The 15,130-nt window shown below is 58.1% G+C and overlaps 1 protein-coding gene across 1 annotated transcript; it reads left to right on the forward strand.

Moving 5' to 3' along the window:
* The first annotated feature begins 2,446 nt into the window (after nt 1–2,446).
* PGLYRP2 (peptidoglycan recognition protein 2) lies at nt 2,447–14,168 on the forward strand. The gene is made up of 6 exons (XM_084610390.1): nt 2,447–2,578; nt 4,249–4,376; nt 7,588–8,502; nt 9,378–9,588; nt 13,192–13,486; nt 14,030–14,168. The coding sequence occupies exons 2-6, from the start codon at nt 4,307–4,309 to the stop codon at nt 14,030–14,032; spliced, it is 1,494 nt and encodes a 497-aa protein (XP_084466516.1). The 5' UTR covers nt 2,447–2,578; nt 4,249–4,306; the 3' UTR covers nt 14,033–14,168.
* Nucleotides 14,169–15,130: the final 962 nt, after the last annotated feature.

Below are 15,130 nucleotides of genomic sequence, written 5' to 3' on the forward strand. Positions count from 1 at the left end.
CCACCCCATGGCGTCATGAGCCAGGAATGTGGGAGAACTGCGGTGTCCATAGAAGCCAGGCCAGTCTGGGGGTCCCTGGAAAGCCCAGTCCTAGGGGCATAGCAGGGTCAGACCCATGCACCAGGACAGGGAGCAGAGCCCTGCTGAATGGCCACTAATTCAGCGGCACGGTTCAGGGGAGCCTGGCGGAGGTAGCTCCGCAGGCAGCCTGAGGGCTGGCCAGGGCAGGGCTGTTTGCGGGCCCGGCTGCATTTCCAGACCCGAGGGTGTGGGGTGGTGATCAGTCTGTACGCACCCACCTGGGGAGCAGCGATTTATCCCTGGGCCCTTCAGTCCTGCTGAGAGGTGTCAAACAGCAGCCAGAGGCTGGGCTTGGAAGCCAAACAGACCCAGACTGGAAATAAGGTGCAAATTACTAATTTTGGCACAGCCTAGCCGGCTGGGCCACAGGAACTCCCCAGCACTTGGGATTTTCAATCCAGCCTGGCTGGTTTCCAAAGATCTGCTCTAGTCCCAGCCAGAATTGGGACCTGCCCCCTCCTCCCCGCCATGGCTACTTGGTGGCCAGGGGTAGATATTTCCTGAAGCCCCAGGTAAGATGCCCCATCTGGCTCGCCTCCATTCCTCGCTCTGCAGAGAGTAAGGGTCACCACCCTGAGGTGGCACGCAGGCTCAGCTGGGTACTGCCCCCTCTGGTCTCCTGCCTGGTCTCCAGTGCGGGCTCACTGCACCCCATGGTGCCCTCCTGCCTCCTCTGAGTTACTCCGGGTGTGCAGGCAGCAGGACTGGGGCCTCCAGAGCAACAGGAAGTGATGGCATGGGAGGGGCAGGGAACCCCATGGAAGAGGGACGGGAAAGGCTATGGCAGAGGGACAAGAGTGGGCAGGGAGACAGGAGCGGGCAGGGAGGGATGGGGCAGGGGGACAGGAGGGGGGCAGGGAGGGATGGGGCGGAGGGACAGGAGGGGGCAGGGGGACAGGAGGGGGCAGGGAGGGATGGGGCGGAGGGCCAGGAGGGGGCAGGGAGCCAGGGGGCAGGGGGACAGGAGGGGGGCAGGGAGGGATGGGGCGGAGGGACAGGAGGGGGCAGGGGGACAGGAGGGGGCAGGGAGGGATGGGGCGGAGGGCCAGGAGGGGGCAGGGAGCCAGGGGGCAGGGAGGGATGGGGCGGAGGGCCAGGAGGGGGCAGGGAGCCAGGGGGCAGGGAGGGATGGGGCGGAGGGACAGGAGGGGGCAGGGGGACAGGAGGGGGCAGGGAGGGATGGGGCGGAGGGACAGGAGGGGGCAGGGAGCCAGGGGGCAGGGGGACAGGAGGGGGCAGGGAGGGATGGGGCGGAGGGCCAGGAGGGGGCAGGGAGACAGGAGGGGGCAGGGAGGGATGGGGCGGAGGGCCAGGATGGGGCGGAGGGCCAGGAGGGGGCAGGGAGCCAGGGGGCAGGGGGACAGGAGGGGGCAGGGAGGGATGGGGCGGAGGGACAGGAGGGGGCAGGGAGGGATGGGGCGGAGGGACAGGAGGGGGCAGAGAGGGAGGGGGCAGGGGGACAGGAGGAGGCAGGGAGCCAGGGGGCAGGGGAACAGGAGGGGGGCAGGGAGGGATGGGGCGGAGGGCCAGGAGGGGGCAGGGAGCCAGGGGGCAGGGGGACAGGAGGGGGCAGGGAGGGATGGGGCGGAGGGCCAGGAGGGGGCAGGGGGACAGGAGGGGCCAGGGGGGATGGGGCAGAGGGACAGGAGGGGGCAGGGAGCCAGGGGGCAGGGGGACAGGAGGGGGCAGGGAGGGATGGGGCGGAGGGCCAGGAGGGGGCAGGGAGGGATGGGGCGGAGGGCCAGGAGGGGGCAGGGAGGGATGGGGCGGAGGGCCAGGAGGGGGCAGGGAGGGAGGGGGCAGGGGGACAGGAGGGGGCAGGGAGGGATGGGGCGGAGGGCCAGGATGGGGCGGAGGGCCAAGAGGGGGCAGGGAGGGAGGGGGCAGGGGGCCAGGAGGGGGCAGGGAGCCAGGGGGCAGGGGGACAGGAGGGGGCAGGGAGGGATGGGGCGGAGGGACAGGAGGGGGCAGAGAGGGAGGGGGCAGGGGGACAGGAGGAGGCAGGGAGCCAGGGGGCAGGGGGACAGGAGGGGGGCAGGGAGGGATGGGGCGGAGGGCCAGGAGGGGGCAGGGAGCCAGGGGACAGGAGGGGGCAGGGAGGGATGGACTGGGGGGTTGCGCGGGAGACGGGGGGCAATGCACTCTGGACAGGCCTGATTGGCGGCGAGTTCTATGGGCCCGTGGAGCCCGGGCGCCAGGAATATTCCTGTCCCAGGGGCCCGGCTCCAGCAAAGTTTCCCGCCGCCCCCCCCCGGGCGATTTAAAACAGCCCGGGGCTCCCGCCGCCACCCAGCGGGGCTCAGCGGCTTCCCGCGCGCTCGCGCGCTCGCGCCACGTGGCCGCCGGCGGCTCCTTGCAGCCCGTGCGAGGGGGTCGCGCCGCCGCCGCGCGCTGCCCCCGCCCCCAAACGCCCCTGCGGCCAATGGGAAGCTGCAGGGGCGGAGCCTGGAGACAGCAGCGTGAGGAGACCCGCCGCTGCCGGAGGGGGGTGCCCCAGGTCAGCATCCAACCCTCCCATCCACTTCCAGAGCCTGCACCCCCACCCCCTCCGCAAGCACCCCCTCCGGCCCCCAGATTTCCTCCCGCATCCCCTCTCGCCCCCAAACTCCCTCCCAGAGCCTGCACCCCCACCCCCTCCGCAAGCACCCCCTCCGGCCCCCAGGTTTCCTCCCGCACCCCCTCTCGCCCCCAAACTCCCTCCCAGAGCCTGCACCCCCACCCCCTCCGCAAGCACCCCCTCCGGCCCCCAGGTTTCCTCCCGCACCCCCTCTCGCCCCCAAACTCCCTCCCAGAGCCTGCACCCCCACCCCCTCCGCAAGCACCCCCTCCGGCCCCCAGGTTTCCTCCCGCACCCCCTCTCGCCCCCAAACTCCCTCCCAGAGCCTGCACCCCCACTCCCTCCGCAAGCACCCCCTCCAGCCCCCAGGTTTCCTCCCGCACCCCCTCTCGCCCCCAAACTCCCTCCCAGAGCCTGCACCCCCACCCCCTCCGCAAGCACCCCCTCCGCAAGCACCCCCTCCGGCCCCCAGATTTCCTCCCGCACCCCCTCTCGCCCCCAAACTCCCTCCCAGAGCCTGCACCCCCACCCCCTCCGCAAGCACCCCCTCCGGCCCCCAGGTTTCCTCCCGCACCCCCTCTCGCCCCCAAACTCCCTCCCAGAGCCTGCACCCCCACCCCCTCCGCAAGCACCCCCTCCGGCCCCCAGGTTTCCTCCCGCACCCCCTCTCGCCCCCAAACTCCCTCCCAGAGCCTGCACCCCCACCCCCTCCGCAAGCACCCCCTCCGGCCCCCAGGTTTCCTCCCGCACCCCCTCTCGCCCCCAAACTCCCTCCCAGAGCCTGCACCCCCACCCCCTCCGCAAGCACCCCCTCCGGCCCCCAGGTTTCCTCCCGCACCCCCTCTTGCCCCCAAACTCCCTCCCAGAGCCTGCACCCCCACCCCCTCCGCAAGCACCCCCTCCGGCCCCCAGGTTTCCTCCCACACCCCCTCTCGCCCCCAAACTCCCTCCCAGAGCCTGCACCCCCACCCCCTCCGCAAGCACCCCCTCCGGCCCCCAGGTTTCCTCCCGCACCCCCTCTCGCCCCCAAACTCCCTCCCAGAGCCTGCACCCCCACCCCATCCTGCACCCCTGCCCAGAGCCTGCACCCAAACTCCCTCCCAGAGCCTGCACTCCAGACCCCCTCCCCCACCCAAACTCCCTCCCAGAGCCCGACCTCTCACCCCTTCTGCACCCAGATTCCCTTCCAGAGCCTGCACCCTGCACCCCAATCCCCTGCCCAGCCCAGAGCCTGCACCCCAGACCCTTTCCCCCACCAAACTCCTTCTCAGAGCCTGACCCCTCACACCCTCTGCACCCAAACTCCCTCTCAGAGCCTGCTTCCCCACCCCCTCGTGCACCCCAATCGCCTGAACCGCAGACTCCCTCCCTGACCCAAACTCCCTCCCAGAGCCTTCGGCAGGTGTGTGTGGGGAGGTTGCCAGGGAGGGAGGTGCGGAGGTGTTCTGGGCACCACCAAAAATTCTACAAACCTGTCGCCCCTGCAGCTCCAAGGTGAAGGGGCAAAGTCTGGGAGTACACAGTGCTGCCCTTCGCCCTCCCCTGGGCACAGCAGCCCTGGGGATGGAGACTTTGAAACCTGTCTATTGATTTTTGCTGTGTCCCTGTAGGGAGCCGTGTGGCTCGCTCCGTCCTAAGATCAGGAGACTGGCGCTGCCCTTGGAGAAGATGTGCCAGACAAAGCTGAGGTTCCTCGCTGTGCTGCTGGGTCTCTGCACCTGGCTGGAGCCTGGCAAAGGTAGGAGCATAGCTGGAGCTGCTCTGCAGTGGGGAGACCTGTGTGGTTGCTCTGTGGGGCCTCACCGTGGGGCCAGCCCTGGGCTAGCCGAGCAGCTCAGGTGAGGTGAGAGGCTGAAAGGGACGGAGTAAAACCACAGCTTTCCTTTTGGATACCAGCCCAGGTCATAGGGAAGAGGTGGGGAATCTCACCCTGGTGGCTCTTTGCCTGTGCGTTTCATTCAGCTCCTGCACTGGAGCCAGAGGGGTTGGTTTCATGCTAGCTTAGAGCTGCCCTGATGAATGCCACCAGCCACAGGGAGTGTTTATGTGACTGGGGAATGAAATCGCATCTGTCCTTTCCTGATCGTCCCTTGGGGCTCAGGGCGAGCAAGGGGGCTGGGGGCCAGGAGGTCAGGACCTGGGCCAGGCTTCTGACAGGTTCACTTTGCTTCTAATCCACTTTTAGTCAATTTATCTCCTAGGCTCTCATGTACCCCCAGATGCAATGTCTGGACTGGGAAGGCTGCAGGAGAATCACACAGCCACCCCCACACGGTCAGAAATCATGAGTCTGACCCCCCCCCAAATCACGAGATTAGAAGAAACAATACATTCTGAAAAAAGAAAAGGAATACTTGTGGCACCTTCGAGACTAACAAATTTTGCCCCAAGTACTCCTTTTCTTTTTGCGAATACAGACTAACACAGCTGCTACTCTGAAACAAAACATTCTGAGTGCTCATTCTTTGTGTTCTGGTTTTGGAGCCATTGGGGTCATGCTGGGGGTCACCTCTGTTGGCAGGAGAGCTAGAAACTCATCTTTTTTTATAATGTCAGCTGAGATTCGGGCCTAATCTTAGGACTGCTGAAGTTAGGTCTTTAAGTAAAAGTTCCGCTCTCAGCAGGCTCTGGGCAGGACCCCAAGCATGGGAACGCTCGCTGGGGAGTGTTTGAATGGCCCCTATCAACGTGAAATATAATCAATTTAAGCCCAATTTGTGAAGATCTAGCTACCTCGCTCGCTGAGGCACTTCTGGCGGCCCCGTTACAGGGATGTCTGAGCACCTCTCCATCTTTAACACCTGAACGCTTACGCACCATGGGGCCGGGCAGAGCTATTGCCCAGTTTGAGAGATGGAAACTGAGACTAAGGGTATGCCTACACTGGGGCTGGATGAGCAGACCTCCTGTTCCCCCCCAAAAAAAAATACCCAACCAACTAGCAAGGGGAAAGTGACCCTACGGGGCACAGAGTGAAAGTGATTCACTGCAACCTGCTGCCTAAAGATCAAAGGAGCCAGTTGGGAAAGAGAGGAAGTCTGGTGGGAGTGGCTGGGGTGGGATTTATTCCCTCCAGTCTCTCTCAGTGAGTGGGATCTCAGGGGTCACCTGGGACAATAGCAGGGGATGCCAGGCGTACAGGAGTGGGGGGCTCACATTGTCCTGTCTCTCTTAAGTTTTACGTTTTTTCAAACTATTTTACAAAACAACCCTAAATCTTCAACCTCAGAGTTGGGCAGTGACGGTGTCTGCACTCTCTACACAGCATTAGCAATACAGGGACCCCACACTGGCAGAGCAGGATCCCAAACGGCCATGTGTGTTAATGGTGTACGAACATATGTGCCGGGCTGCTTGGGCAGGGGTCTGGCTGGCTTCTGCAACCTAAAGACAGGGATGCCACTAGAGGGCTCCAAACTATTAAAGGGGCATTACTCAATTCCTGTACACTGCATACAGTATATAATGTCTTTTGTCTGGTGAAAAAAATTCCCTAGAACCTAAGCCCCACCCCCAATTTACATTAATTCTTATGGGGAAATTGGTTTCGCTTAACATCGTTTTGCATAAAGTCACATTTTTCAGGAACATAACTACAACGTTAAGTGAGGAGTTTACTGTACTCTTCCTCCTTTAGTGTGAAAGGGCAGGCCAGAAAGAATTACCAGTGTATTACTATCAATAATACACTCCATGCTACCAATTCCTGCCACCTGCAAAGGAATCCAAATAACACTTCAGGTCTTGTCTTCTAAGCCCCAGGGGAGGTACTCCAGCATCCTCAGTGCACTCCACATTGCCATCAGCAAGCTGAATCGGAAATCACCTGATGCTGCCCTTGCCACCTGGGGGCAGCATGTTTTGCCCTGACCAGCCCATCTTCTGTGTGTGCCCCAATTTTCTTGCAATTCCAGCAGAGTGTGTCCTTGAGCCAATCACTTGTATGGCAAGACAGTTTGTGACAGTGAAAGCAAACATCTTTTCAGTGGGCTCTGAGTTGTGCTCTCTGCTTGACCCCCTGCTTGGCACAGATCACATGATGCTGTTGAAACTCTGTGGCATTTTTAGTAGCCACCTCCATTGACACAGCAATTTCTTGTGCACATCCTACAGCCAAATCAGTCTGTGAATATCCGGGTTTGGTTTGCTTCATTTTGCAGACCACACACTGATCAGTCCCGTGTTGCCTCATTTCAACTGCCTCCAAACTGGCAGAACTCTGTTAATTTCCTTAACCCAGCCACACAGTCAGGAACGGTTTCATTTGCTTTTGGATTCCATCTCAAAACGTGGAGATGCCCTGGCTGCAGCCACCACCAGCCTGGGGGAGAGCTGGTTTGGTAGGATTCCCACAATCTCTGCCTGGGGTGTCTGATGGTTTGTAGGGGCTGTTGGGCTGCACAGCGCATTATCAGCTTGAACCCCCATTATACCCAGGGCTTGTTTTCACGGTGCTGCAGTCCGGACTCCAGGGGTGTAACCTGCAGAGGACTCTGCTGTGTAGTGCTCTCAATGCCTGTGTAGACGCTGCTGGCATGAACAAAAGGGTATCAAGCACACATTAATGTAGCCCTGTTTAAATGGGTCTAGGTCAGCATGAGCTTTACCTTAGAGCATGCCAGCAGGTCACATGGGGCAGCTGGAGCACAACACGTTAGAGCAGATCACACCCCTCAGTCCGGACCCCAGCGCCATGTGGACAAGCCCTCAGTAAACTGCCATGTCCTCCTCACCGATAGCACCAGTTGTTCTGTACTGGTCCAGTCCCTCAGCCCGGGTGGCCCAGAGCATGACTGAGCACTTAGATTATCCCGTTTTCCCCAATAGCACCCGTCCCTGGGAGTGCAGAACTTGCCAACTTGGGCTGCCCTTGCTCAACCCGGTGAGCAGTGCAAGGGCTGGGCAGACAGGCAGGGATCTGATAGTATCTCCTGCTCCTCCCCTCCCAGGCTCCCTCCCGTTTCACATGAACTCCGTGATTCAAGTCGTAGAAGTGCTGGAATCTTACCACCTGGACGGACGCCTCAACCTGACCGTGACGGAGCTCGCCCGGGGCCTGGGATGCTGTGACAGCGAGTTCTACCAGCTTCTGCTGGGGGCGGCGCCCGTCGTGCCCCCAGACCTGCCCTTCCTGAGCCAGGAGCAGAGATCCTTCCTCATGCGTGTCTTGAAGCACAAAGTCCAGGCCTCCTCTGCTGAGCAGGGGGTGGTGCTGCTCCCTGATGGCACCACAGTGGCTGTAAGCCCCTTGGTGGCTGGGATTGAAGCAGGGCTGAAGGGGAGGCGGGAGATGCCGCTGCCCCCCGAGGCTTTGGAGCCTTCGCTAGTTACGACTGAGCCCTCGAACCAGACACATCCGGGCCCGCCCCTGACTATAGATGCCCTCTACGCAGTGACCATTGCCAAGGCCCTGGGCATGGCCTTTCTCCTGGCCCAGGCCGACGAGAGCCAGGTGCCCATGGGGCCGAATGGCTGCTGGGACAGCGTGTCCGAGCCCCAAAACTTCACCCTCCTGGGCCGCCCCTCACACCTCACTGATGCCTTCGTCAATGGGGCGCTGGACGGGGCGATACTGGGGGCACACCTGGCAGGGCAAGGCATGTCCGCGGCCCCGCTGAGCACCCTGCTGAGAGAGTACTACACTGGGGATGGCCTGGCCGGGGATGGCCAGACCAGGAGCAACTTCAGGCGCCAGAACTTTGTGCAGCTCACCAAGGCCAGGCAGCTGGAGGAGCAGGTGATGCGCTCCCTCCAGCTGCTGCGGGTGCTGCCCCGGATGGTGCCACTGCTTAGCGGGGTTGGGGATGAGGAGCTGCGGGCCACTGCGAGCCGGGCGGTGCAGGAGTTCACGGAGGCCTACCTGGGTAGGTGCTTATTTCTCTCCCCTCACCAGCCAGGGCCATGCTACACTAACAGGGCTACATGGTTCTAGAAATGAGCCTGGAGCAAACGCCACCCCCTGGCCCACGTGGGGCTTACAGCACCACCTGCTGAATCCCAGCTCCCGGGCTGTGGGGAGTTCCCATTCAGATCCAGACTCTGGAACCCCAGATGTGCACTTCAGGGTCTGCCCATTGCAGGGAGACTGTGCAGCTCTGGGCCTCCGGTCCGGTTCTGCCCATTGCAGGGAGACTGTGCAGCTCTGGGCCTCGGGTCCGGTTCTGCCCATTGCAGGTCATGGTGCGGCTCTGGGCCTCGGGTCCGGTTCTGCCCGTTGCAGGGAGACAGTGCGGCTCGGGTCCGGTTCTGTGTTTGGGCCCCTCTTTCATTCGAAACAGACCCCTTTGGGGGTGGGTTCCCCCCATTGTTCCCTTCTCCTGAAGGGGGAGGGGAACCTGCCAATAAACGTTTGTTTCAAATCATTTTGTTGAAAACTTGTGGAGGAAAAAACCCCAAACTGCTGGAAGGGACTGAATGTTTCTCTGCTGGGGGACACATGTTCCGAGCAGCCCGGCGAGGCCTCCCCTCCTGGCAGCATGTTCCCTACCTTGGCCCCACAGTGTCCTGGGGTTGGCAGGGGGCAGCATTACACAACTGTATCATGGGGGAAACTGAGGCACATGGGGTTGGGGACTTGTGGAATACAGCGAGAACTGTGGTCAGACCCAGAGTTCCCAGCACTCAGCCATTCCCCTTGGTCTGGCACGTAGACTGCAATGCCAGGCAACTGTGTTGACAGCATGAGGGGCTTGGGTTCAAGGGGCCTGTGTCTCACCCTGCTGTGTGCATTTGCCTCCAGAATGCCCGGCCATCATCCCCCGCTGCATGTGGGGGGCCAAGCCCTACAAGGGGACCCCCACGCAGCTCAAGCTGCCCCTGAGCTTCGTGTATATCCACCATACCAGCTCACCCAGCCAGCCCTGCCGGACCTTCCCTGAATGCGCTGCTGACATGAGGGCCATGCAGCACTTCCACCAGGTCGACCGTGACTGGGACGACATCGGCTACAGGTGAGCAGGGGCATGGCCTACCCAGAATGCACTGGGCTCAGCTAGTGCCCATCAGGTGGTTTGGGACTGGGCAGCCCATGAGAAAGCCTGGGGGGAGGGGCCTTGCCGTCTGGAGCCTTGAATCCCTGAAATATAGTACTGATGGTGTGCAGCGTCTGCTGTGTCCTGGCTCAGCTCCAGGCCTCCCACCCAGCCCTGCAGCAGATCCTGGGCCAGCTTGAGCCTTTACAGTCCTGGCTACAATGCACACTGTGATCATGGGGGGCCTCAGTCCCGGGAAGTGTGGGCTCTGACTCCTTGACATAAAGGCAACTCTCCTTTGCCTGCTGGAGGAATAGGGGCTATGACACATAGGTGAGCCACTTTCATTCCACCCTGACAAGGGCAGTGAGTGCCATCCTCCCCAACTCACTTCTCCCTTCCCATCCCCTCCCTAGTCTGGATGCCTGTCCCCACCTTAGAGCCACTCTCTGCTCCACAAAGGCCACTAACCTCCTATGGCTCAAACACAGCCCCCAACATGAGAGTACAGGACAGGCCCTGAGGCAGGATTCTGACCCCAGGAGCTGGCCCTACACACACTGCAATATACAATCTTGGTGCTTCGACAGGTCTAGCTTCCCCAAACTGAGGGAGAGGATGAGCCAAACTGATGGGGAGGAAACATTTGGACAGAAAAAAAGTGAATGAAAATTGGGAGTTTTTTAAGAATCATTTATTAGGTAGCCAAAACACCATGAATCCACAATCCAGAAAGAGAGTGACTGTGGCTAAAAGCCCAACCTAGCAACAATTAGAAATAAAAAAGCAACATATAACAAACAGAAAAAAGAGAAATGGATGGCAATCAATATAAATGAGAAGTTATGAATGGTAGGAAATTGATAGGGGAAGCTTAAGACACCAGAGAAAAATCCATGGCTGGCAGGGCTAAGGACAATAAGAAGTTTTTAAAGTATATTAGGAATAAAAATAATCCCAACAATAACATAGGCCCATCACTAGACAGAGATGTAAGAGGAAGACTGGTCTAGGCATTAGCATAGCCCCTGAGAGATGGGGGTTCAATTCCCTGCTCTATTGCATGCTCCCTGAGTGGTTTTGGGCAAATCACTTAGGACCAGATTTTTTGGGGGGGAGGGATAGCTCAAGTGGTTTGAGCATTGGCCTGCTAAACCCAGGGTCCTTGAGGGGGCCATTTAGGGATCTGGGGCAAAAATTGGGGATTGGTCCTGCTTTGAGCAGGGGGTATAATAGAATAATAGAATATCAGGGTTTGGAAGAGACCTAAGGAGGTCATCTAGTCCAACCCCCTGCTCCAAGCAGGACCAATCCCCAATTTTTGCCCCCAGTCCCTAAATGGCCCCCTCAAGGATTGAACTCACAACCCTGGGTTTAAGCAGGCCAATGCTCAAACCACTAACTATCCCTCCCCCTAAGTGACTAGATGACCTCCTGAGGTCCCTTCCAACCCTGATATTCTATGATTCTATGAAATGGTAAAATAGTTCATAATGATGCAAATAAGGCAGAAGTATTAAACATTAAAGATTTCTGTTCTGTATTTGGAAAGAAGCAGGATGATCTTGAATCACATGAGGATGATGAAGAAGGATTTTAGGCAACAGCTACTAGGGTAAACATTTTAACTTAGCAAACCCTGATAATTTGCATCCAAGAATCCTAAAAGAGTTGGCTGAGGAGATCTCCAGCCCAATGATGTTCATTTTTAATAAATTATGGGGTATTGAGGAAATTCCAGAAGACTGGAAGAGTGCTAATGTGCCAATATTCAAAAATGGTAAGCAGGCTGATCTGGGTATCTATGGGCCAGTTAGCCCAACATCATCCTCAGGCAAACTAAGGAAAAACCTGATACAGGATTCATTTGATAAGAATTTAACAATAGGAATATAATTAATGCCAGTCAACATGGTTTTATCGAAAATAGGTCTTGTCAAACAAACCAGATTTTATCCTTTGAGAATATTACAAGTTCAGTTGACAAAGGTAGCTATGTAGACGTAATAGATTTTTGAAAGACATTTTACTTAGTACCACATGGCATTCTGATTACAAAATCAGCACTATACCCTATTAATAAAGCACATGTTAAATGGATCAGGCACTGGCTAAATGACAGAGCTCAAAAATGAGTTGTCAATGGGGAATCATCATTAAATAGAAATGTTTCGAAGGGGGCTTCACAGGAATTGGTTCTGGGCCTGACGCTATTCAACGTTTTCATCAATCCGGATCGGAAGTAAATAAAAAATCACTGCTAATAAAAGATTAGCAGGGTGAGAAATAATGATGAGGACAGAGCAGTCATACAGAACAATCTGGTTTGCTCGGAAACCTGGGTCCATTCAAACAAAATGCATTGTAATGCAGTCACATGCAAAGGTCTCCAGTCTAGTACCAAGGTCAAAACTACAGAGTGGGGGCCTGTATCCTGGAGAGCAGGGGCCAAAAAGCATTTTGCGGTCATAACAGACAAACTTAACATGAGCTTCCCAGTGGAATGTTGTGGCACAAAAAAAGGGGTGACTGCGACCCTTGGATGTGTAAACAGGGGAATTGAGAGCAGGTGTAGGGGACGATTTTCCCTCTGTCTACGGCACTGGGGAGACCGACACTGGCTTGCAGCGCCCCCTTCAGGTGTCCATGGTTTTAAAAGGATGTGGGAAAATAGGAGAAGGTGCAGGAAAGAGCCACAGAAATGACATGTGGGATGGAGAATGTGCCTGACAGCGAGACACTTGAAGAGCTCAATCGGTTTAATTTATCACAAAGAAGTTAGAGCAGGGCCTTGTTGACAGTATATAAGAGAACACTGGGTACTGCCGGGCTGTTGCGGAGAATGGCGCAACGAGACCGTGTCTGGAAGCTAAAGCCAGACAAATTCAAATGAGAAATCAGGCACAAGTATTTCCCAGGGAGGGGGATGAACCACTGGCACAAACTCCCAGGGGAAGTGGTGGATTCTCCATCTCTTGATGGCTCCAAAGCCAGGCTGGGCGCCTGGCTGGCGGATGCTTTAGCCAAACACAAGTTACTGGGCTCCAGGCGGGGGTAAGTGGTGAAATTCTCTGGCCTGGCTTATACAGAATGATTGAATGGTCCCCTATGGTCTTAAATGCTATGAATCCTGATGTCCCGAGGGCAGGGACATGCCCAGTACAGGGCTCTGTCCCCAGGCTCTGCCAAGCTTGTGCAGACAGCCAGACTTGCTCTGGTCTCATGAGCACGACCCCATTCAGTCCCAAGTGCTGGGAGAGCCCTGCTGAAGGGAGTGTTGTAGGACTTGTAGGTGACATATGCAGGGCAGCAGGCCAGTGCCACCCAAAAAAGGGCCAGGAGGGGGCAAATGAATTTGTGCAAACCCCTATAAAGGCCTGGCTGCAAATTAAAGCTGCCTTCCCCCAGCCCTGTGGGCACCCAGGAGGGCATGGGGAATCCCATCCACCCTCCCTGGGTTGGACTGGCACCCCTGTTTGGCAGCCAACCCACGTCTCTCTAGTGGGCTGAAAGCCCAGATCCAAACTGCAAGGGAAACAGGATCTGTCTCCTCAGCTTCTGTCTACTCTTGCCCTGCTGCAGCTTCGTGGTCGGATCAGATGGGTACATGTACCAGGGCCGGGGTTGGCACTGGGTTGGCGCTCACACCCGTGGCTACAACAGTAAAGGCTACGGTGTGGGTTTCATCGGGGACTACATGGACACGCTGCCGGAGGCATTTGCCCTTACGCTGGTGCGTGACAACTTCCTGCTGTGCGCAGTGAAGGGCGCCAAGATCTGGGCCAACTACACAGTGCATGGTCACCGGCAGATGGTGCACACCGCGTGCCCGGGGAACACACTCTATCGGGAGATCCAAACATGGCAGGGCTTCAAGGTGAGACCTCTCCCACATGCTCCGCAGCACTCCCTCTCCACTAGGGGGCACTCTGCTAATGGGGCTGTGGGAGTGTGAAGAAGCTTTGAAGGCTTCCAAGCCAGTCTTGTGGTCCCTGCACCCCAGCAGCAAGGGCTCCCATCAGGGATTGCCCACCACAGTCTCCAGGGGAGTCCAGCCCCCAAAGTCATGAGGCTGGCTCAGACAGCACAAGATGTCTCCAGCTGATCAGTGCTGGGTTCTGGCTCCTCACCTTATGGCTCCTGAGCTGTTTGGGGTCACGGTTTCCCGCTTTTCTCTCCAACCCCCAGGGCTTTCTAACTGGAAGCCGAGATTCGCTCATTGCCACCTGATGCTGGGGATGGTGAAATGGTGTGATCCAGTTGCCCTGGGCAGTTCCGGGGAGCTGGCTCTTTTGGCCTTGCTCATGCCCTGGGCAGGCTCTCCGGAGCTCAGTGTGTTGGGGTGGGGGAGGCTAGAAGGAATTGGGCATTTCCTGGACACTCTGGATCAAACCCGTGTTTTCTTTCTTTGCTTTTGCAGTGAGAACTCCCGACCCTGGGTCATGATCCAGGAAATGACCCAGTTCAGGACACATCCCACCAGGACCCAGGACCAGGCCCTCAGACTGCCCAGGGAGCAGGCTGCAGCGGCTTGTGTCCAGGAGGGTGGCTCAGCAGAGACCATTCTGTCGGGGGGGGGGGGGGGCTCGCTAGCCCCCGTAGTTACAATGTGCTGCTCTGCTCCTGTACGGAAAATCCCCCTCCAATAAAGCTGGTCATGGGAACGTGATTCAGTGTCACTGCAGCCTGGCTCCCCTTTGAGTGTCCCAGCACCATCACCCGGCTGAGCAGAGCAAAGTGCTTCTCAAGGGCCCCCTCATTACCCTCCCATCCCCACTTTGACTGAGGTGCGGAAACTGAGGCACAGAGCAGGGGTGTGACTTGCCTATGGTCACCCAGCAGGGTAGGGGTGGATTAAATAAAGAACTGAATCCAGGAGTCCTTGCTCAGACTGTTGTCCCCAGCCCTTCATGATTGCAATCCCTCAGACAGGGGACTGGATAGTCTCTGGGTCACTGGCTTGAATGTGACCCCAGCTCAGCAGGCACCAGGAACCATGACAATCTGATGCGAAGTCACTGGCTGGGATGGCGTGTGCCATCCCCTGTCAGGATCGTTAAGTGCTCATCTCCCCGACCGGCTTTTCCCCCTTATATGTAAATGTATTTCCAGTGTTTGCGGCACTGCGGTTCCCAGGACTGCAAGGTTGGGGAGGTGGCACGTCACAAAGAGAACAAGAAGGGGCCCTCCTCTGGCAAGGAGCAGTGGGCGTGCAACGTGTGTGCATGTGCATGTGTGCAGTGTGTGTGCCTGTGCACACAGGTTTTCAGTGTGTTGTGTGTGTGCGCACGTGTGTAAGTATGTGTGCTTGTGTGACATCTTGCTCAGGTCACCCAGAGTTGCAAGCCACTGTGATATCACTCTGCCTCAGCAAGGGCGAGCATTGCAGCTGCTAAGCTGTGGGTCATACCAGCCCGGCAGCCTTGCCAGCAAACTCTCCAGGACTCTGCCAGTCCAAGCCTTGCCTTGCAGGTACCAGTCATTGAGCCCCAACTCCCGCGTTCCCCAGAGATGGCTCCCT

The sequence above is a fragment of the Lepidochelys olivacea genome, assembly GCF_965140295.1.
Source record: "Lepidochelys olivacea isolate rLepOli2 genome assembly, chromosome: 20".
In the NCBI taxonomy this organism is placed as follows: Eukaryota; Metazoa; Chordata; order Testudines; family Cheloniidae; genus Lepidochelys; species Lepidochelys olivacea.